This window comes from Eretmochelys imbricata, chromosome 4 (assembly GCF_965152235.1).
Source record: "Eretmochelys imbricata isolate rEreImb1 chromosome 4, rEreImb1.hap1, whole genome shotgun sequence".
NCBI lineage: Eukaryota > Metazoa > Chordata > Testudines > Cheloniidae > Eretmochelys > Eretmochelys imbricata.
In genome coordinates this window covers 143059731-143085247 of record NC_135575.1, presented here as the reverse complement: position 1 = coordinate 143085247, position 25517 = coordinate 143059731, and the positions used below count along the sequence as shown (strand labels likewise).

At 51.4% G+C, this 25517-nt stretch overlaps 1 protein-coding gene across 1 annotated transcript; it reads right to left on the bottom strand.

The window, feature by feature from the left end:
- Window positions 1-1110: 1110 nt before the first annotated feature.
- On the bottom strand, window positions 1111-19326 carry TEX261 (testis expressed 261). The gene is made up of 6 exons (XM_077816072.1): window positions 19155-19326; window positions 13316-13395; window positions 10162-10315; window positions 4575-4642; window positions 3428-3530; window positions 1111-2744 (listed from the first exon to the last, which is right to left on the bottom strand). Exons 1-6 carry the CDS (start codon window positions 19222-19224, stop codon window positions 2629-2631), a joined length of 591 nt encoding a protein of 196 aa, XP_077672198.1. The 5' UTR covers window positions 19225-19326; the 3' UTR covers window positions 1111-2628.
- Window positions 19327-25517: the final 6191 nt, after the last annotated feature.

Sequence of the window (25517 nt, the reverse complement as noted above, 5' to 3'; positions counted from 1 at the left end):
TGTGCAGATTTAACCATATCACCAGATAAGAGACAGAAACAATTGAATCAATGCAACTCCCAAGTATGGATGCAGAATAACGGTGTTTATCAGTATAGCAGATTCTTGTGAGTAGACCAGCACCTTTATAGTGGTATAAATCCATCCACCCTAAGGGCTTGTGCTGATGAAACTGTATCAGTTTCTAAACCAATAGTTAAGTCAGCCCAAGAACTGTCTAGATCAGCATTAATTAAGAACCTCAGCACCTTTCCCCCTGCATTTTAGCTGTTTAGGGCCAGGCTTTGCAGGTGGATCCATGTGGATAGACCCTGTGCCCACATAAGCCCAGCTGAAGTCAATGGACCTTTACACACCATGTGAGTTCACCTGCTTGGATCCAGTTAACAGATTTTAAGGCCAGAAGGAACCATTAGATCACCTAATCTGACCTCCTAATAACTTGTGCTTGGCTGAAGCATCTTCCAGAAAACCTGCCAACCTGGATTTAGCCATCAAGAGCACCACTTCCCCTGAGAGTTTATACTGAAAGTTAATCGCTTTCCCTCCCCCAGTTTGCACCTTATTTCCCACTGGAATTTGTCAGGCTTTAACTTCCAGGCATTGGTTCTTGTTCTGTCTTTCTCTGCTAGATTAAAGAGCCTGTTAGTTCCCAGTATTCTCTCCCCGTGAAGGTACTGATACACGGCAGGGTCCTGGGCTGCGGCTACTGCTCCTCGGTGCTACGGTACTAAATAACTGTAACCAAGTCTCCTCAATCTCTTTGATACACTCAACGGAGGTGTTCCTTAAATCTCTTATCATGCGGCATTCTCTCCAGCCCTCGAATCATGTGTGGCTCTTCCCTGCACCCTCTCCAGTTCTTCAACATGCTTTTAAAAGTGTTATAGAATCTGGGCTGTACGTGTTTAACTCTTTGATGCAGGGTTAGCCAAGTGCTGTATAGATCATATTTGGTGCTATACAAATCATACGGACATGACCTGTAGCCCTCTTAAAACTAGGAGCATGGGACTGCTTCACGGCTTGAAAAGCCTCCCCTTTAACCAGTAAATTATGGTTTTGGTGAAGTGCCAAGAGGGAGACAGCAAATTTCAGCTCCTTTGATCATAAGGCAAACTGCATCTAGAACCTTTATTAAAAGAGAGAATTGGTACTTGAACAGAAATCACACTGCCATTAAATTAAGCATGAGAATGACAGATATTATCATAGGATCCCACAGTCAAAGCCTGCGGTTTCCAGGCTCTTCCCAATACACAGGATAGATTTCAACAGCTCTCAGTGGCCCTCACCCAGAGCTGGCCCACGAGAGGATAGATACATGCCTCATGGAATCTTCATAAACCCTTTCCAAATGATGAGTAGACGCTGCCTGGTGGCAGAACTCCCAATTCCAAATGTGACACCACCTTAATGAAAACATCTCTATTCCTGGCACAACGGTTAAAGGTGACCAGCAAAGGGGCAAAAATGGGTTGGGCCCTGGTTTTGCTTCTTTATTATACATGAAAAACACCTACAAGTTTTTCCCCTTGCTCTCATTGAACATTCAGGGTTTGTCAAACTCTTTTTTTCCCCACCAGAAGACTCTATGGATGGCTGGAGAACTGTATGGCATTGGAGATGCCGAGCAAGTGAAACCTGAAGAAGAAGGGAAGCGATTGTTATTCACAGTTCTGAACGCTGGGCTCTCTGGTTTTGTCAACACCAATTTAGCTCAACTGGCTAACACAGCGAGGAGAAGAGCTCTTTTTGTGAAAGAGTCAACAACCTTAAATTAAAAGTTGAGGAAGCCTACACGCCACTTCTGAGCCCTCCAACAAGACTTCTAGCAAACCCAGGGAAAACAAAAGTTGAAATGTCTTAGGTTAAAACAAACAGAAAAAAAATGATATAAAACACTCCCTTAGGCCATCTTTAATCATCATCATAAAGCAGCAAAAGAGGAACCTGTCCCATTTTTATCCCTGGCAAGTCACCTTTAAAAGCCGCAGGAGCAGAGTGCATCAGTGCTCGCCAGGCTCACAGACACACTGTGGTCTCGGCCTCTGTGCCCGGATCACGGATATGCATTTTGTAACGAGCGAGCGAGCTGCGTCACCTGCTCTTCTCCATCCCTGGCAAGTTTCCGGACAGAAATGTTTTGGAATTCAAGAGTTCGGTTATTTTTTGAAATCATGGCTGTATGCAAACCTCAGGTAGACACTGCGTGTGTTCCTCCTGCTCTCGGACAAACTGCATCCTACAACAGCTTTTGGCTTTAAATAAGAACAGATGGCATTGCCTCACATCATGGTCTCTGAACACAATCCATGGTTCGCGGAGGCTGCCGCCCTCCTTAAATGCAATTTGAACAGAACCGCCTCCTTGTCAGCAAGTCCCAGGGGATGATCGGAGAGGTATAAAAAGGCAACCTCCTGCATTTGCACTAACTGAGGCATTAAGCGCACATGTTGGACATGGCAGCTGCCTCTGGCCGTTGCACAGATTATACATTCCTGACAAAATCCCTTGGAGAGAAGTGGAGGAGCGGGGTTCACTGCAGACCCAGGGACAGCGCTGCCGTTCACATCCAGCTGGGGTCTTCCCTTCGGCTTTGTCACAGTTCATGCTGTCCGCGGGGGGTCAATACATCTTTTGTCGACTGGGCAGGATGGCCTCCTTGATGAAGGAGAAGATGATGAGGATGCCAGAGCGCTTACCCCTCTTCCCCTTGGTGAAGTAGTTCGATACCACGTCATCTGTGGAGACAGGGAGCGCAGGCCAATAAGATCAAAACCACCAAATATTGCACCACTAGCTCTATGAAGAAGCATTCAGGCTTGGGAAAAGAAGAGTCCCCTTTAAAGTCTTAGATCGCTTGTGCTGGATGCCCAAGTTTTGCCCAACTGGAAGCAACAACAGCTACTTGTTAGATACCCAGGGGTATCTAATACAGCTACATTTCAGAAGATGGAATAAGAATACCTGGCTCTTACAGAGCTCTTCATCAGCAGATCTCAAAGTGCTCCACAGTCTTTCGTGTATTTATCCTCACAACGCTCCCGTGAGGCGGGGAAATATCCCCATTTTACAGATGGGGCACCCAGGCACAAGAGAAGCTAAATGGCTGGACAAGGTCACACAGGAAGTTTGTGAACACACAAGTGAACCCAGGTCTCCCAAGCCCTAGACTAGTGCCCAGAGACCAGACGCAGGACTGCTGGCACTGCAAGGCCGCTCCTTAGCAGGTTTTCTAAGTATACATCCGGCCCGGTTTTAACTGCCTTCCACCCCACTGTCTAGCCCGTCAGACCAAGTGGGATCTGTGGTCTCCACAAGCCAGGCCCTCTGGGGCGGGGGGGGGGGGTGCAGTGTAAAACACTGCTGCTGTAAGAGCTGAGCATGTGCTCCTGCTGGTTCCCAGAACATCAAAGCCACGCACCTCCAGGCTGCACCGTAGAAGGCAGGACGTTCTCTCCGGCCGACAAGGACACAAAAAATGCAAAGGGAATTAACCACAGGCAGAACGTGAAGTAGGCAAGAACCTGCAGGTGAAACATGAGAGGCAGTGAGAGACCAAGCTACCATCAAATCACAACAGACTCACTGCTGCAGCTAACAATCCAGAAACGTCAGTTACCCAACCACTATGTTTCCAGACTGACATTTCTCCTGGGGCAGAAGCCCACAAACTAGCAGCATCTTGGTAGTCAAATCCAAGGATGGCAAAAATGGCATTTCAAATATTTTAGAGGGTAGGAAGGAAGGGGGAACAAATGCTCTGAGTGCAAACAGGCTGCATCCCCTGGGCTCAGACAGGAACCTTTCCCTGCTTCTGTGTGATCTGACAACCTGCTGTGCCCCAGGAGTGGGGGGTGGGAAGTAGATATGGAGAAAGCTGAAGACAGACCAGACGAGAAGGTAACAGCTCTCCGAGGTGCTCAGAACCACATGGAGCCTGGCTCTCCACTAGATCTCCACAATAACCCTCTGGCCATAACTAGCATGCACACATCTTTATTTAGCTGTGTAGAAACCACTAGGTTAAATTCAGGTCTTCTCTACCCCAGAATATTCTAGGATGTCTGGTGAACCGGGAGGTTTCGTGCCGGAGACACCAAGATAGTGAAACCAGATTGCACCAGAGGGGAAGGGATTTTTATTCCGACTGTTCAAAACTCTTCGGTTTGTCTTTTGTTAACCCCTATTTGACTCAGAACACTTGGGAGAAAGGCTCTGTGAAGGATTCAACACCTCGCCCCTTTATTTAGGCTGAGAAAGCACAAAATCCACATTTTTGGATCCTCCAGAGAGTCCTCTTGCAAAAACCCAAAAGAGAAGACTCGACATTCCTGATATGGAAAAAACAAGCAGAAAAAAATACTTGGGAGAAGTCCTGAGAGAAAACACTGTCAGGGCATCTTTAACAAAGGAGGGGAAGCCCCCAAATTGGGGACAGCTATTTTTCTTTGGCAGGTGACCTCTGAACTCCCTCATCTTCTCGTCTCCTCCCACCAGCACTCCACTCCACTCAGCTCAAAAGTCTATAAAGAGACTTAAAGAGATGCTTCTCCCAAATGGTCTCTTACCTCTGAGAATGGGTAATACTCTTCAGCAAAGTACTGGAACGCTAAGTAGTGGTTCAATATAACCAGCACTGCCAAAGGAAAGGAGAGAGTGAATTGCCAGATTTAAAGCAATACCCATCACCCTGCCTATTTTGCAGGCTCACTGAAGTGAGGCACCTTCCCTCACCGTAGGGCCCTGGAAAACGGCAGCATAAAAGCCATCTGAAATACAATCATACCCTTACTTTGCCCCCAGCAACGGATCCAACACAAAGTCAGTATCTTACGACCGCCAGAATAACCCCTCTCGTCACAACACAAATCTCTCTGATGACAAAGGGAGTGCAGTTCAAGTGGCCAGAGCAGAGAGCTAGGACTCCTGAGTTCTTTGCCCTTATTGCATGTGACACCAGGCACACTTCTCTGTTGGGGAATGCCAGGAGGAGGAGTCTAGTGCCCATAAGGCTCTAGGCCACACAACAGTTGAAGACAGGAAGCGAAGAACCTCATGTCCAACTACTGCTGCTGCACAAGGGGAGTTTTAAGTGGGGCAGATAGCAGCCCAAGTTGGAGGGTGGCTAGGAAAGAGGCTTTAACACCTCTAGCTCTTGCAAGAAGCGGGGTCAGAACTTGGTTTTATGTCCTGTTCAAAAGAGAGCACTGCCAACAGCACAGCGCCCCCTAGCGCCACGCCTGAGCACTGCTCCAGAACTGAGAGATTTCAGAGTAACAGCCGGGTTAGTCTGTATTCGCAAAAAGAAAAGGAGTACTCCTGGCACCTTAGAGACTAACCAATTTATTTGAGCATGAGCTTTCGTGAGCTACAGCTCACTTCATCAGATGCATACCGTGGAAACTGCAGAAGACATTATATACACACAGAGACCATGAAACAATACCTTCTCCCACCCCACTGTCCTGCTGGTAATAGCTTATCTAAAGTGATCATCAAGTTGGGCCATTTCCAGCACAAATCCAGGTTTTCTCACCCTCCACCCCCCCACACACAAACTCACTCTCCTGCTGGTAGTAGCCCATCCAAAGTGACCACTCTCTTCACAATGTGTATGATCATCAAGGTGGGCCATTTCCTGCACAAATCCAGGTTCTCTCACCCCCTCACCCCCCTCCAAAAACCACACACACAAACTCTCTCTCCTGCTGGTAATAGCTTATCCAAAGTGATCACATCTCTCCTGCTGGTAATAGCTTATCCAAAGTGACCACTCTCCCTACAATGTAGGTCACTTTGGATAAGCTATTACCAGCAGGAGAGTGAGTTTGTGTGTGTGGTTTTTGGAGGGGGGTGAGGGAGTGAGAGAACCTGGATTTGTGCAGGAAATGGCCCACCTTGATGATCATACACATTGTGAAGAGAGTGGTCACTTTGGATGGGCTATCACCAGCAGGAGAGTGAGTTTGTGTGGGGGGGGGCGGAGGGTGAGAAAACCTGGATTTGTGCTGGAAATGGCCCAACTTGATGATCACTTTAGATAAGCTATTACCAGCAGGACAGTGGGGTGGGAGGGGGTATTGTTTCATGGTCTCTGTGTGTATATAATGTCTTCTGCAGTTTCCACGGTATGCATCTGATGAAGTGAGCTGTAGCTCACGAAAGCTCATGCTCAAATAAATTGGTTAGTCTCTAAGGTGCCACAAGAACTGAGAGAGTAGCAACTCCACCTTCTGGAGCACCAACGCCACTTCCTACAGTCCCGTGGAGATCTCCTAGGCAAGAACAGACCCGACCCCATCCTGCACACACGCAGAGATCTGAGCGGATCCAACCACGAGGTGGTTTGGCTTGCAGGACACCTGGAATGCCAAGCTCCGGATGACATGCCAGTGGAGAGCTACTCTCCTGTTCAGGAAGCAAACAGACTCACATTAGACACATAAAGCGTCACTAAAAATCATTTAGAACTAAAGGGGTTTTTTTAAGTCCTCTACACAGAGCTCTCCGAGAGGGCATGTCAGGAGTCATTTAAATAATTCAGTGCGACTGAAATCATTTAAAACTACACAGCTGCCAACACACCAATGGTCCAGCCTGTGCAGTATCTTACCTAGATGAAGCTTGTCCCAGCATATCAGACAAGTGCAGTAAGGCAACACCATAGCTGCAGCTTCATACCTGTATAGCTTCTAGGAAGCACAGTGTATGAAGTAAAGGGTCAAACCAGGGAGCTGATGTGCTAAGACCACAGCTCAGCACTGCCCCATTGTTTCCAAGTGGTCCCATCTCTGTCTAATGTCTCTTATAGGTTGTGGTAAGCTCCCTAGGACAAGGACTGCCTTTTTGTTGTGTCTGTACAGCACCTGGCACAATGGGGCCCTGGTCCATGACTGGGGGTTCCTAGTGTGATGTTGTGTAGACAGAACGATAACCAGGGGCACACTACTATTACAATCACTAATGTATCACTACTGTTGCACAACGGCAATAAATCCGATACCAAGTATAACATGTAAGGTATCAATGGAAAAGCTGCAATCTGCTAAGTATGACGATCCTGTTTATATGCATGTATCATCTTTGCATCGGACGTTATGAATGTTTGCTGTGTATTTGTATCTCAGACATACGTTGTGCTTGTGGGTGATACCCCCAGCCCAATTTACATTCAGACTAGCCATCGGTGGTTGGTCGGTCATTGAAAGGCCTCAGCTCTTCAGAGAGCCCTTCCTGGGGATGCCTCAGTGTGGAGCCGATGGCTACCCCTCTGATTCAGCAAAGCGTGTAAGGACACGTGAGGAGGACATGTGATCTAAGACTCCATCTTTTACAGTGACTTTCCATGCCCATGTGAGCCTGTGCTCCATACTGGCCAGTAATTTCCCATGCACATGAGCCGAGCTAGCAATTGGAAGCTGCGCAATCACTGCTTTGTTTTCCTGCCTGTTTCCCATCTCTGTAGTGTGATTTTTCTAGGGAAGCTTGGAACAAAGGACTGAATGACCCTCTACCTGCTTGGGTGAACCAGAGAGATTTATTACAAGCCAGCAGATTGAACATCACCGCTATGATCCTGAGTTACAGACTCTGGAAATCACTTGTAATGTATATGACTCTTTTAACCATTTAACAGCTCTCTTCTTTTCTTTTTATGTTATTAAACCTTTAGTTTTTAGTTACAAAAGGATTGGCATCAGTGTGATTTTGGGGTAAGATCTGAGTTAGATATTGACCAGGAGAAGTGGCTGATCCTTTCGGATTGGAAGAACTTTACGTACAATGAATCTGGTTTTCAGTAACCTCTCATCATAAAGACCAGATGTCTGGGTGGGGATAAGGGCTGGATTGCCTAGGGGACTGTATTTTAGCTTCTTGTTAACCAGCATGGTGATATAGAAGCTCATTTTGTTACTGGTTTGGTGAATCTAATGTTAGATTCGCCACCAGTTTGGGGTGCATCTGCCCTATCTTTATCAGTCTGTCCTGAATTTGGCATTCTCAGCTGTGACCCACACCAGGCCAGTCCATACCTAGATGCAATAGTAATGCAAATAATAAATATTAATAATGAGAATTTGTTTAACTTTCTTTTTAGTTCAAGAACAAAGTCAGGTTAAAAATCCTTTACCTGCATTACTAACAGCTTGGATTATTAGACTAAATTCATTTTAACCATCTGAATTTATCATTCCTCAGTGAGGCTGCCTGTTTCCCTTTCCTTGTATTTCACTCAGACTGGACAGGAAACTAACTGGTCAGTTTTACTTTCTCCCGTGCTAGCAGGACACTTATTAATCATACAACTTGGCCCATCAACAGCATCTTCCACCTGAGCATCTCAAAGAACCTTCTAACCAGCCCTCCAGGAGGCAAAGAAATGTTCCCATGCCCAGATGGGGAGCCTGAGGAACAGATGGCAAAGGACTTGCCCAAGATCACTCAGGAAGCCTGTAGCAGTGCTGGGAATAGAACCCAGGAGGCTATAAAGCTGGGGTAGCCCACAGCACAAGGAATGTTGAAATCCAAACATTAACACCCCCTGATTTAAATTCAGTGAGCCATTTCTTTTCCTGTACGATTCTCTCAAATGATTTCTTTTAAATTCCCACATAGAATCCTAATCCCGGGCCTAAGAGACTTCTCCATATTCCTTTCCTTTTTATCGTCGGCCCCTAACAACCACATGGGGTGTATTTTACAGAGTAGGAAAAATTCAGGAGTGATGGGGTTTATACAGTCTCTCCTGGCACGGCTATAAGAGCACGCGCACTATCCTAGTCCACATTCTCTTCCAAAACTTTTCCAGTCTGCTTTTAAAAATATATTTGCCTTTTATCAAATATACCTCCCACAGAGCACCTGATGAGCACCAGGAATTTTGATCCTTAAGTATAAAACAGCATCTCCTACAAGTGCAGTACTGTGTAACTCTGGGCAAGTTACTCCAGGAAGGAAGAACAAACTTGAACATAGGAACGGCCAGACTGGGTCAGACCAAAGGTCCATCTAGCTCAGTCTCCTGTCTTCTGACAGCTGCCAATGCCAGGTGCCCCAGAGGGAATGAACAGAACAGGGAATCATCAAGTGATCCTTCCCCTGTCGCCCATTCCCAGCTTCTGGCAAACAGAGGCTAGGGACACCATCCCTGCCCATCCTGGATAATAGCCATTGATGGACCTATCCTCCATGAACTTATCTAGTTCTTTTTTGAACCCTGTTATAGTCTTGGCCTTCACAACATCCTCTGGCAAAGAGTTCCACAGGCAGATTGTGCGTTGTGTGAAGAAACACTTCCTTTTGTGTGTTTTAAACCTGATGCCTATTAATTTCATTTGGTGACCACCTAGTTCTTGTGTTATGAGAAGGAGTAAACAACACTTCCTTATTTACTTTCTCCACACCACTCATGAACATATAGACCTCAATCATCTCCCACCTTAGTCGCCTCTTTTCCAAGCTGAAAAGTCCCAGTCTTATTAATCTCTCCTCATACGGCAGCCGTTCCATACCCCCAATCATTTTTGTTGCCCTTTTCTGACCTTTTCCAATTCCAATAGATCTTTTTTGAGATGGGGCAGACAGATCTGCACACAGTGTTCCAGATGTGGGTGTACCATGGATTTATATAGAGGTGATGATAAGATGATATTTTCTGTCTTATTCTCTATCCCTTTCTTAATGATTCCCAACATTCTGTTCGCTTTTTTGACGGCCGCTGCCCACTGAGGGGAAGACACGGGACTGAAAGAGACGGGACTTGAGGGGAAGACACAGGACTGAAAGAGACGGGACTTGAGGGGAAGACACAGGACTGAAAGCCAGTAGATCTGTGTTCTGTTCCCGGCTTTGCCACTGGCTATCCACCTCTGCCTGTGCTTCATAATCCCCAGATGCTCGGTGATGAACCAAGTTCAACACACTCGATTAGCGCCGTACTAGCTAATGCCGCAGGATGTTGCAAGAGACTCAAACGTCTGGGACTAGCTGGCCCAGAGTCACAGCTGAACCTGTGGTGGAGGTGGCAGAAGCTCTTGAGGTGGTCTCCCGCTGCCCTCTCAAATGCCTGTCCCCTCTGCGGCAAACCCCAGCGGCACACTGAGATGAATGGACTGAGGTGCAATCCCCCTGCTCCCCAAAGGCAGCCACACTCACCACACGACAGTATGAAGTTTGGCGATGTCAGCATGATGAAAGGGAACGTCTGCAGCAGGCCGAAATAGACCAGGTTGGTGAAGAGGCCCACACCCACCATGAAGCCAGGAAAGCGTTCAAAGAGGTACAGGCCTACGAGCACCCCTGTAGAGAACTGAAAGAGAGAAACACCCCAGCCCACAGTTAATCCAGCCTCTCTATCACGTACACCAACAGGCTCTGTGCCCCCCCGCCCACCCCCCCCGGCAAGCAGGGGGAGTTGCAAGTGCTCAGTTCATCCGAGGCCAGGCCCAGAGATAGCTGTGTGACCTGTGGTTGCTCTACAACATGCTTGTGGATATCTGGGTGACATCTGATGGCCTATTACTTACAGATCAGGCCAGAGCTAATGGTCCGTTCTGGCCTTAAACTCTACTGGGCTATGAATCTGTCTCCAGGATGTCTCACGGCACCTTCAGATCACACTAAGTTTTTACTGCTGCAAGTATCAGTGATCTTACACTGCCGAGGAGACTTGTGATGTTCCTGCCCCTCACTGATCCCCACCTTGAAGGCCTTTTGGAGCGGCTCTCTAAATCGCCCCTCTCCCCTCTGACATGCAGGCTCTGCTCCTCCACTTAAGAGGTCAGGATGCATGGACTCAGAGGTCCCTTTCAGTCCTGCCCCAGGGGATCAGCCAAGCAAAGGGAGTTTCTCTAGGGGCACAGTGCCTCAGAAGCACCTTCCCTGGAGGCAGGAGGCAGAAGCCCTCCGCCACTCATCTGTAAGGCAGCATCTGCTAAGCAGTATGGTCTAATGGATAGAGCACAGGATTGGGACCTCAGGAGACCTGTGTTCTAGTTCTGACTCTGCCGCTGGTCTATGGGTGACTTTAGGCAAGTCCTTTGCCCACTCTGTGACTCAGATTCCCCATCTGTAAAATGGGGCTAATGACTGACCTCCTTTGTAAAGTGCTTTGAGATCTATGGATGAAAACGGCTGTATAAGAGGTGTGATTTTTCATAGAATCATACAACCACAGGGTCAGAAGGGACCACAAGGGTCATCTAGCCTAGCCCCTGGCAAGATGCAGGATTTGTTGTGTCTGACCCATCCCAGACAGATGGCTCCAGCCTCCAGTGAAGGAGCTTCCACAACCCCCCTAGGCATCTGTTCCATTGTCCTACTGCTCTTACAGTTGGGAAGTTTGTCCTGAGATTTAATCTGAATCTGCTGTGCTGTAGTTTGAACCCATCGCCTCTTGTCCAGCCATCTGTGGCAAGAGAGAACAACTTTTCTCCATCTTTTTTACGGCAGCCTTTCAGATGTTTGAAGACTGCTGTCATGTCCCCCCGTAGTCTCTTTTCCAAACCAAACATACCCAGTTCCTTCAGCCTTTGCTGAGATGTCTGAAACAGGCTCAGCAACTGGGTTGCTTAACCATTTAAAACACATACATCCATTGCAACCCACCCTCGTACCTTCCATCCCAGTCTAGTGGCACTATCATGGGACTGGGAGCCAGGAATTACCAAATTCTAATCCCAGCTCCTTGTGACACTTGGATGAGTCACTTGGTATCTTTGCCTCAGTTTCCCCATCTGGGGATAAAAGCTGTCTTGCAGGGGGTTTGGGAGTGTTAATGCCCTCCATCTCTCCAGGAGGAGTGGAGCTGGAGGCTGTCTGCTCAGGGAGCTGCCACAAGCCATTGCTATTTTCTCCCCATGGCTAGCCCTGATGCAGAGAGTCCCCAAGTTTCTGTTCCCTCCACAGGCAGCCTGGAAAGCAGGGAGCATGGCCCCTCCCTTCCAACCACCTCAGCAACCCCAGGAGGAGAGAGGAAGGCAGTGTTGTGCAGTTCTCTCCATGAGGAGGTTGGCTGCACTCCACAGCTGGCCATTCCGCAAGCTGACGTTTTGTGGCAGGCAAATCCCTGACCATTCAGCGCCCCTTGTTTTTTACAGTAACTCCTCACTTAACGTTGCAGTTGAGTTCCTGAAAAATGCAACTTTACGTGAAACGATGTTAAACAAATCCAGTTTTCCCATAAGATTGAATGTAAATGCGGGGGGTTAGGTTCCAAAGAAATTTTTGCAGGGCAGACAAAAGGCATTATATACTGTACAGTAATGTATTGTGGTTGGGAAGTGCCCCTGGCTTACCCCACCCAGGCACAGCCCGCTGCAGGCAAGGACGCTAGGAAGCACCTTCGCAGCAGCAGTGGCAGCTTACCCGGAGAAGAACAGGCGCCGAGAATGCTCCACACCCGCCTCTTCCCGTCCTCGCTCCACCCCAGGCCCACCTCTTCCCACCTCCACTCCGCCTCCTCTCAGGAGCACGCCACATCCCTGCTCCTTCCCCGCCCCCAGAAAGTCCTAAGCGCCGCCAAACAGCTGTTTGGCAGGCTTAGGACTTTTGGGAGGGAGGGGGAGGAGTGGAGACATGGTGGTTTCCCACTTCTCCCCCTCCCTCCCAGTGCTTCACGCTTAGGACTTTCTGGGAGGGAGGAGGAGGAGCAGAGACGCAGCGCTTCCCCACTCCTTCCCCCTCCCTCCCAGCACTTCCCTGCCACCAAAGAGCTGTTTGGCAGGCTTAGGACTTTCTGGGAGGGAGGGGGAGGAGTGGGGACGCTTCCCCACTCCTCCCCCTCCCTCCCAGAAAGTCCTAAGCGCCGCCAAACAGCGGTGGGGGAAGCGCTGGGAGGGAGGGGGAGGAGGTGGAGAAGAGGAACTTGTGCAATGCTCCCTTGTAAAGTTGCTGCTCGTCCACAAAATCTTACATGCAGTGGACAGAGCAGGCAGCCAAACGACGTTATAAGGGAGCATTGCACAACTTTAAACGAGCATGTTCCCTAATTGAGCAGCAATGTAACAACGAAACAATGTTAAGCGGGAGGATGTTAAGTGAGGAGTTACTGTACATTCATGATCCTCTTTGCTTACCCATTCTAGGCACTCACTGGGAACAGTTCGTTTTGTGGGCTGGTGCTTCCAAGAGCCATCGGCTTTCACAGGCTAACTGACTTTACTTCCTGGCTTTCACAGCCTAACTGAGAGGAGACTTGTACTAGTAAAGGTTCATGGGCTAGTACATGTCTAAGTGGTCATCAAAGATCATCTAATCTACCTCCCCGCCACCGCAGGACTGTTATGAACACAAACAGCCAGAGACTTACCCAAATCATGTATTTGATTATTCTGCTAGTAGCTACGGTGTATTCTTCTATTAGCTCCGCCAGATAGTAGAGGCCAGCGGCTAGAAGGGAAGCAAATGGGTTATTTCAGGCTCACTGCAGCTCACAGCCAGAAAGCGCTCACGCAAATTAGACTGGTCATTTCAAGTGGATTTTTTGGCTGCACAGATTCACATTCACAAACTCCAAAAACACTGGAAGCCTTGCAGCCGTTTCCAAGACGCAGCGGCCTAGATTTTCAGAGCCGGGCTCCAATTCGAGGGGCCTCCATTTTTGGCTCCCCAACTTGAGTCACATTGGCCTGGTTTTCACGGGTGCTGGGCAGTTGACTTCATTTGAAAAGCTGGAGCTGCGCACCCAGGAAAAACAGCTACAACTTTACTGCGGGGTGACTTGGACCTGATGGGCTTGAAGTCGGTAGTGATCAGCCCGTTGTGAGGTACTGCACAGATGACAATCCCTGCCCTAAGAGTTTACAACCTAAAGGCAAGACACACCAGATGGGTGGAACAATTTACAAGCAGGTGGGGAAATAAGGACAGAGCAACCCAAATAGGATTTTAAGCATAGACTAGGCGTGCCTGCAATTTGCAGCCAATCAATACCAATGATCATAGTTACAGCTACCTTGCAGTTTCTTCAGACCCCATCTAAACTGTTGAGCGATGTCATTTGCACTGTTAAACAGCTGCTTGCCTTCCACTCCAGAGGTGGATGCATTTCAATGATGGGGGAAGCATGATCCAGGGTAGATAAAAATCAATTATTATTTTTTTAAATCCCCCAAAAAATCATATTTTTTAATTTAAATTGGATTTTTTTGATAAAATGCTTTTTGAGGAAAAAACCTATCTAAAGGTCATTTTAAGATACATTATAGCTCAAAGATATCTCATCACAGAATAGGGATTATAAATTCTAATTCTATAATATGAGACAATATATTCACGTAATATTTTACAAAAGTTTTGTAAATGAGTTCCAATAGTTCATGGATTAGGGACCTGATTTTATGGGGTTTCAGGGGCTTCTGTATAGATTATTCAGGTTAATCTTTCTATCTACTCAATGGGACTCTGTGCTCAGTCTAGATGATACTATCAGAGATGCTTAGTTTTGCAGTTCTCAGACTGTGTATTTATGTCTCCAGAGACAACATGCTTGTTAACAGCAAAAATGTTTTTAAATAAATACATAAAGTATAGGTGAGAAATAACAGACTTTAACAGACCTCAACCCTATTGTCCCTCTGCAAATTTGTGTACACAGAGTCAATCCCTTATACCTCTCTAAAAGTGCAAAGTTTCAGAAAGTTCAATGAATAGAAGATTGTTGGGGGCAGAATAGATCTGTACAAGGAGAAGAAGTCTGGAGACACTTCTGGAGGGCACTTAGGACGGAAGAATCCAATGCACCGCTACAGACTAGGGACCGAATGGCTAGGCAGCAGTTCTGCGGAAAAGGACCTAGGGGTGACAGTGGACGAGAAGCTGGATATGAGTCAGCAGTGTGCCGTTGTTGCCAAGAAGGCCAATGGCATTTTGGGATGTATAAGTAGGGGCATAGCGAGCAGATCGAGGGACGTGATCGTCCCCCTCTATTCGACATTGGTGAGGCCTCATCTGGAGTACTGTGTCCAGTTTTGGGCCCCACACTACAAGAAGGATGTGGATAAATTGGAGAGAGTCCAGCGAAGGGCAACAAAAATGATTAGGGGTCTAGAACACATGACTTATGAGGAGAGGCTGAGGGAGCTGGGATTGTTTAGCCTGCAGAAGAGAAGAATGAGGGGGGATTTGATAGCTGCTTTCAACTACCTGAAAGGGGGTTCCAAAGAGGATGGCTCTAGACTGTTCTCAATGGTAGCAGATGACAGAACGAGGAGTAATGGCCTCAAGTTGCAGTGGGGGAGGTTTAGATTGGATATTAGGAAAAACTTTTTCACTAAGAGGGTGGTGAAACACTGGAATGCGTTGCCTAGGGAGGTGGTGGAATCTCCTTCCTTAGAAGTTTTTAAAGTCAGGCTTGACAAAGCCCTGGCTGGGATGATTTAACTGGGAATTGGTCCTGCTTCGAGCAGGGGGTTGGACTAGATGACCTTCAGGGGTCCCTTCCAACCCTGATATTCTATGATTCTATGAAATGCGAGAAGGGAGGGACAAGCAGTAGAAACAAAAGTGAAACTGTTTGAGGAGCATATTCCAGAATTCTTGAGGTCTTTCTGAGCGTAGCCTTCATTGATTTGAGATCTACCATACCATTCTCTCACTAGAAGGGAAAAACCTATAGTAGCAGCAGGCTGTAAAAGAGATCCAATTTGGGAATAAGAACCATTGAAGAAATTTATATTTGCTGATGATGTTTTAAAGAAAGTCACACTAGTGAACTGCTGGAAGTCACTTAAGCACTTGGATTCAGAAAAAAAGTGAGATTATCACTTCAACAGTAACAGCAGTAGCTTCTTCTGCCAGTGTAGAAAGAATATTTTCTTCCTTTGGACTAATTCATTCCAAATTGAGAAATCGTTTGGGACCTGAAAAAGCAGGGAAGCTAGTTTTATTTTTCCAGATTATGAACAAACAGGAAAAAGAAGGTGAAGACGACTGAGTTAGCTGCAGAAGCCAATAGTTTAAGTTAATATTCATGTTGACCTGGCTGACAGAGCCAATTTATTTATTTTTTTAAATATTTCATTTAATTATTTTAGTTAAAAACAGTTTTAACAAAAACAAACCTGATTTTAAAAAACTTTAATGTCAATTCAGAAATGCATATGCTTGTTTTGTTAATATATTGTCAATTTGCTGTTGAAGAAAAAAATCCAGAATACATAATGCTGTTGTTTTAGGTAAATAAAACAATTTAAATATCTTTCGGGAGATGTTCTCCTCCGAATAGAGCCTGGCAAGAAAATCCTCCAACTATTAATGATTAACCTCTTGAATTGGAGATATTTATGAAGTCATTGGGAGGTGAACTATCTGCTTCAACTACCTTTGGTAAATGAAATAACCAAACAATAATTCATTTTTGGATATAGCTGTAAAACTCATCTGAAAAGTTTTCAGAATAAATCACTTAAAAAATGTATAGTGTGTACCTTCTAAAAATGAAACCTACGTCTGTCTGTCTCTGAGTTGTGAGGAATATGTATGAAGGGTATAACAACCAACCAGAATGCACTTTTATGTAGAAATCCATGATTAAATAGAGTCTTCCTGACTCATGATTTAAATCAAATCCACCCAGGCATGATCCCTAAACGCTTTCAGATGAGAGGTTATAGAGAGCAATTAGTGTCATTATTTAGTATAGTCGCAATCATTGGGCACAATCAGAGTGGGGCCCACTTACGGCAGGCACAAGACAAACACATAAGCAGAAAAGGTCCCTGCTCCAGAGAGCTTACACTCTATGAGGAACAAAACTGCTGCAAATATAGCAAAACATGGGGCCAACACACCAGATAATCACAGAGATGAGAGATGGAAACGGCCTGTTATAGCAGCCAGTTCCACCCCGACCAGGGCAGGGCTGGTCCCAACAATAAAATCCCTGTTGCTTTGTCTAGTCTTCTGCCTCCTATATTTTCGGTGGTTCCATTAGCCACCCTGTGGCCTGTTGGTATTTTTCAGCTCCCCTTTGAACCAGGCAGTGGTTTGCAGACAGAGCTGCAGCTGGGAGAAAAGCACATCCCGGGGCCCTCGGACATGGGAAGCATGATTGTTCCCGTCTCCGGGCGGCCTTGGGAAACGTCTGTTCTAACACTGTGGCTCCCTGGAATTCGCTCGGAGTTGCCACCTTGGGTTTCATGTGAGCAGGGCGAAGGTGCCAAGCCCTAGACACAGGCACGGCTGCAGTACCCGTACAGCAAACACAGCGCAGGTGACCCATTACACTGTGTGCCAACCTGCCTCGCGGCTGGCACGGGGAACCACCCAGCGGGCGAGAGGGCGTTGACTCCGCACCTCAGGACGAAGGGGCTGCTCAGAGGGGTGCGGCCAGAGGCAGAGGGGGTCGTGATGGGGGAGCTGCCCTCGCGGAACAGGAGCAATAGCCCCAAGAGCACGGCACAGCGCAGGCGATCTGGAACCGGGTCAGCCGCTGCCCTGACCACCTGCAGGGGACCCCCCGCACCCCCCCGCGACCAGCCTGGTCCACCATCCCCACCCCAGCACCGGGAGCCTTTCCAGCAGCCCACCCCAAAACAAGGACATCTACACCCCCCCCCGCGCATCCCCGACTCACCCCCATCTCTGCGGCCCCCCATTGCACAGCCCCCCCGTGGAGCCCGCCGGTTAAGATGGGGAGGCAGGGGCGTAGCGGTGTGGGCGAGGAACGGGCAGGGCGGGTCGATCCCGCAGGTGGAGGGGACGGGACGGTTCGGGGGGGGGGTCGAGGGATCAGGTGGGCGGGGCCGGGGGGGTCTCACCGATGGCCAGGGTGACCGGCGGGGTCAGGCGGGGGGGGGCCGGGTCGGGGGGGGCCCGATGGCCAGGGTGACCGGCAGGGTCAGGCGAGGGGGGCAGGGGGGCCGGGGGGGGGTCTCACCGATGGCCAGGGTAACCGGGGGGTCAGGCGGGGGGGCGGGGTAAGCCGGGCCCGGGGGGGTCTCACCGATGGCCAAGGTGACCGGGGGGGTCAGGCGGGGGGGGGCCGAGGGGGGGTAAGCCGGCCGGGGGGGGTCTCACCGATGGCCAGGGTGACCGGGGGGGTCAGGTGGGGGGGGGTTGGGGTGGCCGGGGGGGCCAGGCGGGGGGTAAGCTGGCCCGGGGGGGGTCTCACCGATGGCCAGGGTGACCGGGGGTGGCCGGGGGGGTCAGGCGGGGGTGCTGGGGGGGGTAAGCCGGGCCAGGGGGGGGGTCTCACCGATGGCCAGGGTGACCGGGGGGGTCAGGCGGGGGGATTTGGGGGGGCCGGGGGTTCAGACGGGGGGGCCGGGGGGGTCTCACCGATGGCCAGGGTGACCGGGGGGGTCAGGCGGGGGGGGTTTGGGGGGGCCGGGGGGGCCAGGCGGGGGGGGGCCGAGGGGGGTAAGCCGGGCCCGGGGGGGGTCTCACCTATGGCCAGGGTGACCGGGGGGGTCAGGCGGGGGGGCCGGGGGGGGTAAGCCGGGCCCGGGGGGTCTCACGATGGCCAGGGTAACCGGGGGGGGGGTCAGGCGGGGGGACCAGGGGGGGGTAAGCCGGCCCCGGGGGGGTCTTACCGATGGCCAGGGTGACCGGGGGGGTTTGGGGGGGGCCGGGGGGGGTAAGCCGGGGCCGGGGGGGTCTCACCGATGGCCAGGGTGACCGGGGGGGCCCGGGGGGCCGGGGGGGGGTAAGCCGGGCCCGGGGGGGTCTCACCGATGGCCAGGGTGACCGGGGGGCCGGGGGGGGGGGTAAGCCGGGCCCGGGGGGGTCTCACCGATGGCCAGGGTGACCGGGGGGGTCAGGCGGGGGGGGTTTGGGGGGGCCGGGGGGGCCAGGCGGGGTGGCCGGGGGGGATAAGCCGGGCCCGGGGGGGGTCTCACCGATGGCCAGGGTAACCGGGGGGGCCCGGGGGGCCGGGGGGGGTAAGCCGGGCCCCGGGGGGGTCTCACCGATGGCCAGGGTGACCGGGGGGGTCAGGCGGGGGGGGTTGGGGGGCCCGGGGGGGGGTAAGCCCGCCCCGGGGGGGTCTCACCGATGGCCAGGGTGACCGGGGGGGGTTGGGGAGCCCGGGGGGGGGGTAAGCCGGGCCCCGGGGGGGGTCTCACCGATGGCCAGGGTGACCGGGGGGGTCAGGCGGGGGGGGTTGGGGGGGCCCGGGGGGGGGTAAGCCGGCCCCGGGGGGGTCTCACCGATGGCCAGGGTGACCAGGGCCACCTGGATGAGCAGCGAGACCCAGCTCAGCGCGTAGATGAACCACATGGCGCCGGGGGGCCGCGATCGGGCCTCGCTCCGCCGCTCTCGGGCCCGGGCCGCCGCCGCCGCCGCCGCCGCTTCCCCTCCGCGTCCGGCCGCTGCGGGGCGGGGGTGGCGCGGCCAACGCGGCGACGGAGCGGCCCGGCCCGGCCCACAGCGGCCCCCGCCGGCCCGGGGGAGACAGCGCAGGAGAGAGACCGGGCCCGGCCCCCAGCCCTGACCCCCCCCGGACAGGGCCCCTCCGGCCCGAGACCCCCCACGGCCGGGCTCCCCCCAGCCCCGGGATCCCCCCGCCGCGATCCCCCCCGGACAGGGCCCCCCCCCCGCTCCGAGACGCCCCCCCCCCGGCCGGGCTCTCCCAGCCCAAGTCCCCTCCAGACAGGGCTCCCCACAGCCCAATACCCCCCACGGCCGGGCTCCCCGACACCCCGATCCCCCCGACGGCTGGGCTGCCCCCAGCCCGAGACCCCCCCAGAAAGGGACCCCCCCCGCCCCGTTCCCCCCCACGGCCGGGCTCCCCGACACCCTCCCAGACAGGGCTCCCCATCCTGACCCCCCCTGGATAGGGCCCCCCACCCTGATACCCCCCATGGCCAGGCTCCCCAACACCCCCATACCTCCAGGCAGGGCCCAGCCCCCCGATCCCAATCACGGACGGGCTCCCCACTGCCATATCTCCCCGGGCAGAGCCCCCAATCCCAATACCTACAATGGCCAGGCTCCCCAACACCCCGATACCCACCTGGACAGGGCCCCCCAACACCCCGATACCTCCCGAGGCAGGGCTCCCTCACACTCAAACCCCCAAACTGGGGCAGGCCCTACACACCATGACCCTACCACCCCCCCACCCGGTCCGTGATGTGGGGCTGGGGACCCTTGCCAGGCTGATTTTCCAGGGAGCACCCAGGCTAGTTCCCCACCCTTGGGAGCTCCCCGTTGCAGGCCAGGGCACTGGCTCTGTGTCTGGTGCAGCCCTGGGACTGGGCCTGGGGTTGGGTTTCCAGGCCGTTTGGGCAGCATCTGCCCAGGACGGGAGCCAGGAGCTCGGTCCCCCATTCCAGTGCCATCTCTGGCTGCCATTCGCTCTCTGGGCTCCTCCTTCCCTGGGTCGCCGGCACTGTCCTGTCCCAGCCTCTGCCCTGCTCAAGCCCTGCCTGGCTCTCCAGTCCTCTGGGTTCTTGCCGCCACCACCACATTTCCTTCAAACCTCGACTCAGCCTGCAATTGCCCAGCTCCCAGTGCCGATTGCCGCTCTCCACCATACAGCCGCCAACCGGCCTCCCCATCCAACCCCCCAACTCCCATCCCAGCCAGCCAACACCAACAGCCTAATTCCAGCCGCCTCACCCAACCCTCCATTCCAGCTGCTGCTTTCAGTGGCCCCCCTTCCCATTCTGACTACCCCGGGCCCAGCAGTCACTCCCAGAGAAGATGCGTGGTGGTGGTGTTGTGAAGGCTCTGAAATAACAGAATCAGAAATGTAGGGCTGGAAGGGACCTCCAGGGCTCATCTAGTCCACCCCCCTGCGCTGAGGCAGGACCAAATAAACCTGGACCATCCCTGACAGGTGTTTGTCCAATCTTAAAAACCTCCAGTGATGGGGATTCCACAACCTCCTTTGGATGCCTGTTCCAGAGCTTATCTACCCCGAGAGTTAGAAAGCTTTTCCTAATATCTAACCTACATCTCCCTTGCTGCAGATCACCCATGACTTCTTGTCCTACCTTCCGTGGACATGGAGAACAACAGATCAACGTCCTCTTTATAAGGGCTCTCCACGTGTTTGAAGATTCTTATCTAGTCCCCCCTCTGTCTTTTCTCAAGACGACACATCCAGTTTTTTTAACCTGTCCTCACAGGTCAGCTTTTCTAAATCTTTTCTCATTTTGGTTGCTCTTCTCTGGACTTTCTCCAATTTGGCCACAATTTTCCTAAAGCGTGGCACACAGAACTGGCCACCGTACTCCAGCTGAGGCCTCCCCAGTGCCGAGTGGAGCAGGACAGTTGCCTGCAATGTTTTACATACAACACTCCTGTTAACACACCCCAGAATATTAGTCTTTTGGTCCATGCATTTCAATAGGGGTTTTGCCCAAAAGAAGCGTTTAGGAAACAACGAGAAAGGGCTTTAAAGTCGGCTCATTATCAGGGATCCCAGAAATCCATCTGCCGTGGAAAAATGCAGAATTTGTGTTTTTACAGAGAATCTTTCGTTTTTACATTTTGTGAACAAATAAAACCGTATGCAGTGGAAGCCCATTTATCAGATCTGTTTGGGACTAGGGCCAGATCAGATTGTTATACCAATAAAATAAAAACCAGCAGGATCTTATTAAAAGGAAAAAGGCAAAATACCACATTTATTGTGAATACAGAAAGAATCATAGTAAGCAGTTAGTTATAGTTATAACATTCCATTCAATCTCATAGTTATTCACACATTCATTCATACAAACACACACACACACACACACACAGGTTCTGCAAGGTTGTTCTCATAGTTACCAGCCTTAGAGTTGCTCATGCCAAGCCACTGGCCAGGTGGCCTGGACATGAGGAGGGAGCAGGGCCTTGTCAGATGCTCATCTGATGCTCCTGGAAGTTGGTTTGCAGAATCAGACCCCAAAGTTCTCACTTTCTAGGGTCCATTTTTATTGGAATTTCTTCCTATGCCAGTCTATGGTAATTACTTCATCATGCTGTTGCTGGATCAATCAGCAGATGGCACATTCCTGACGGCTCCGTGCTGCCAGATGTTATCTTGTTCTTTGGTTCTCCCACCCTTGAGGCTGTTGCGTGGATTCCAGTCTGTCCTCCGGGGGTCCTCTGGTTATTTCCACTTGACACCTTCTTCGGCCGATGGACACTGGATTCTTAGGCTGGCTCCCTGATCATTCAGTTATTATCCACACCAAGCATCCATCCACATACATCCTCTATTTTAGTCACAATTGTTAACAAAGCGAGATGAATACAACAAAAGGGCAGGGAGTCTCTGGGTTACAGAGTATTGCTTTGAGTCTCTCTCTGTGTGAGTAGTTGTTGTTACAAAGAATTGCTTTGAGAACAGACTCTGTCTTAGAATGTACTAACACAATTAGCAGCTTGAAAGTTTCACACATAGAGGGAGAGAAACAGTACCAAAACCCAAGAGACCTCTTAATTAGTAATACCCTGGAATTTAAACTATGGGGAATCAAACTCATTTGTGATTTTAATACAGAATTTCTTTAATATGATCCAACATAATCATCAAATATTGGGCTAATCAGGAGAACTGGCAAAGAGCTTTCTATCCCTTATTTTAAGAGGGAGGGGCCGGTCTCGGGTGCTCAGCCCCAGGCGGCAAGGTCTGACCACTGGAGCCCCAGTCACCTGGGGCCAGGCCGCCGTCAACCCCAGCTGGCTGGTGGTTCAGGTCATACAAAGAGCCAGTTAATGGAGGCTCAGATAAACAGGGTCCTACTGTCCAGAATACAGGCATAGAAGTATTCGATATAAGTAAGAAATACAAATTGCAAGTCTATGAATTGTATTTTATTAGAATGGTTGGTAAGCTTCAAACTTGCTTACAAATTGTAAATATATCAATAAACCATTGTGTGCAACTGATACTTGTGTATATTGTGGCTAGGGAAACTAACGTCCCGCGCTTCGTTTTAACAGCATAAAAACGTGGATTTTAATTTTTTTTATCAGAGAATTGGGGGGGGGGGGGTTATCTCTGAAAGCTAGGGTCCTTGCTCATTATTAACAGTGCTGTGAGCAGAGTATGCCACCTGGTGGTCAAGTGAGTGATTGCAGCAGCCCCTGAACAAACCTTATATGACATGCTCCTACTGCCCCAGTGGATGGGGCCCAGGACTGGGACTTAGGACGCCTGGGTTCTGCTTCTGTCTCCGCCACTGAGTGCCAGTGTGACTGTGGGCATGTCACCTCCCTGGCTGTGAAACAGGGCAGATGATACTGACACCTCTGGACAGTGCTTTGGGGTAGATGGGGAGTGAGGCACCTTCTCGGCCTGCCACCAAGGTCTGTTTTGTGGGACATGTCACTAAACTCCTCCCCTTCAGTTTAAGGATGCTTCTTGGGCCCCACTCAGCGCTGGGGCATTTCCACCGATTTCTGTGCAGTCACAGCAGGCATTAATTTGGGCTACCACCAGGAAAAAACACCTGATGAGCCCATTTACGGTAGTTTAAAATCATATTTAATGGCACGATCTTTGCTAGGGAAGGCTACGCAGAGCTCCGCATTTCTGGATGCTGGGCTAAGGAGACAGACACGGCTTAAAGGAGTGATCAGCGCTTCAGGAGCTCCTGGTCTCCATGTAGGACTCCGTATTTTAGGATTCCTGGGGTCTATTCTGAGCTCGCCACTGACTCACTGTTACAACAGGGAAGTGACTCCCCCTCTCTGGGCTACTGTCTGCTGAGCTGTATCATGGACATAATGGGGCTTTCCTCTTTCTCCAGGGTGTTGTGAGGATTAGTCCCTTGCAGGAAATGTTTCAAAGGTGCTTGGAGATTCCTCGGTAGCCAACTCTTAGGCCCAGATCCTCAAAGGTGCTTTGGCGCCTAACTCCCCTGGATTTCAATTCTGAAGGTGTTTGGGTGCCTCGCTCCAACTGAAGGGGTGCACATGGGCAGCCTTACCTGTGTATTTGTTGGTTTTCAGCCGGTTGGGTTTTGCTCACCTCAGTGTTGGGCCAGGGGACACCTGCCATCAAGCAAGCTTAATTCTGCGTTAACGGCAGCTTTTGCCATGGAAGGTCCTATTCTCTGAACCGGAAGAGAGAAGGTGTTGGTAGGTGTTAATAGTAATGTAAGCGGTCGCACATCTCATGTCCTGCAATCTGCATACCAAGCCAGCCAATAGCCCCTTCCCCTCCCTCCCCACATCACCTGGGCCCCACCAGCCCTGCTTCAGCACACCTCCCCAACTATCGCCTGACCCACCCTTCACTGCATTCGGCCCCACAACCTGGCCCCTTCCCCACTGCACCTCCCCACTGCCATCAGGGAACGTATCTCCCTGGAGTATTCACTTCCTGGTATGCACAATGTTTCTAGCGGGGTTACTTCCCCTCCTCCGATATCCCATCTCACACAGGGCTTGGGCCGAGGGACAGCTATGGGCAGTGGTCCGGATCGTGCTGCAGGACAGCTGGGGAGCGGAGTTTGTGCCAGGGCCGGCATCAGAGACCGGCTTTCTGTTCCAGAACACGGACAGTTTTATATTTGAGAGAAAGATCCCCTGGCCCTGCCCCATCTCCGAGGCACAGCAAGGTGTCAGAGCTGGGATTGGTTCTGTGCCCTACGGCTGGTGTAGGCCAAATCTGCTCTCCTACATGGTATGAGGTGTACGCCAGGAACAAGGCCCAGAGCATTTCCACCTGAGTGAATCGCCACAATGTTTGGTAGATCCCAACCTCCTAGACTCTGCCGTTAAAGGGCCCCAAGATCAGGAAGTAGCCACTTCCCCCCCACTCTCCCTGCCCCACAACCTCTAGGGCTAATAAAATACAGATTTTCTCCAACAACCAGTCCAAGGCTGCCCACCCGCCCTCATTTGCCACCCGCTCCCCGGCAGTCACAATTCCTCTCCCCATGGGCAGTGGGTATAATTGGCCGGGGAGGCTAAGCCTCCCCAAACCCAGACCGTGGCCCTGCCCATGTTCCACCCCGAGACCCCGCCCTCGCTCTGCCTCTTCCCTGAAGCCGGCGGGGACTCGGACGGGCGGATCGGAGCTCAGGCTGGCCGGCGGCCAGGGGCAGCTCAGGGCGGCTAGGGGCTGCTCGGGCCGGCCAGTGGCCAGGGGCTGCTGGCAGCCAGGGGCACCTAGGAAGAGGAGCGCGGCAGGTAACGCAGGCTGACGCAGCATAGCATTTTGTCCCCCTCTGCTGGCCAGTCCATGCATTGTGGGTTTACGAGTCCGATGCCGCTGTTGGACGCTGGAGTACTTTTCGATCCAGGGGTCCCGGCGTCAATCCCTGCAACTCACCGAGCCGTTCCAAGCAGTGGCTGGCACGCACGTGGGGAGCAGTGGATCTCCACCTCTTTGGGGGAGATGGACGCAGAGGAGGCCTGTGCGTAAGTAGGTGGGAGTCTGTCCCTAGCATGACAGATCGTACAAAGTCAGAGGCCAGTGGCCAAGCCAGAGGGGGCAGAGAGAAGCCCAGGCAGAGGGTGAGGGATGGGCCCAAAAGTGCCTGCAGTGGCGGAGTTAACTGCCCCAGGCTTTCACAAGGGCCCTAGGGCAGCTGGCAGAGCACGGCCAAATGCCCCTCTGAACC

What these genes read in the sequence shown, in the direction of transcription:
- TEX261 (XM_077816072.1), bottom strand. Translation starts at nt 19,224, where the DNA reads ATGTGGTTCATCTACGCGCTGAGCTGGGTCTCGCTGCTCATCCAGGTG. An exon ending in AAACTTCATACTGTCGTGTG is followed by an intron (nt 4,643 to 10,161) that starts GTGAGTGTGGCT and finishes TTCCTTTGGCAG; the next exon opens with TGCTGGTTATATTGAACCAC. An exon ending in AGTATTACCCATTCTCAGAG is followed by an intron (nt 3,531 to 4,574) that starts GTAAGAGACCAT and finishes TTTCACCTGCAG; the next exon opens with GTTCTTGCCTACTTCACGTT.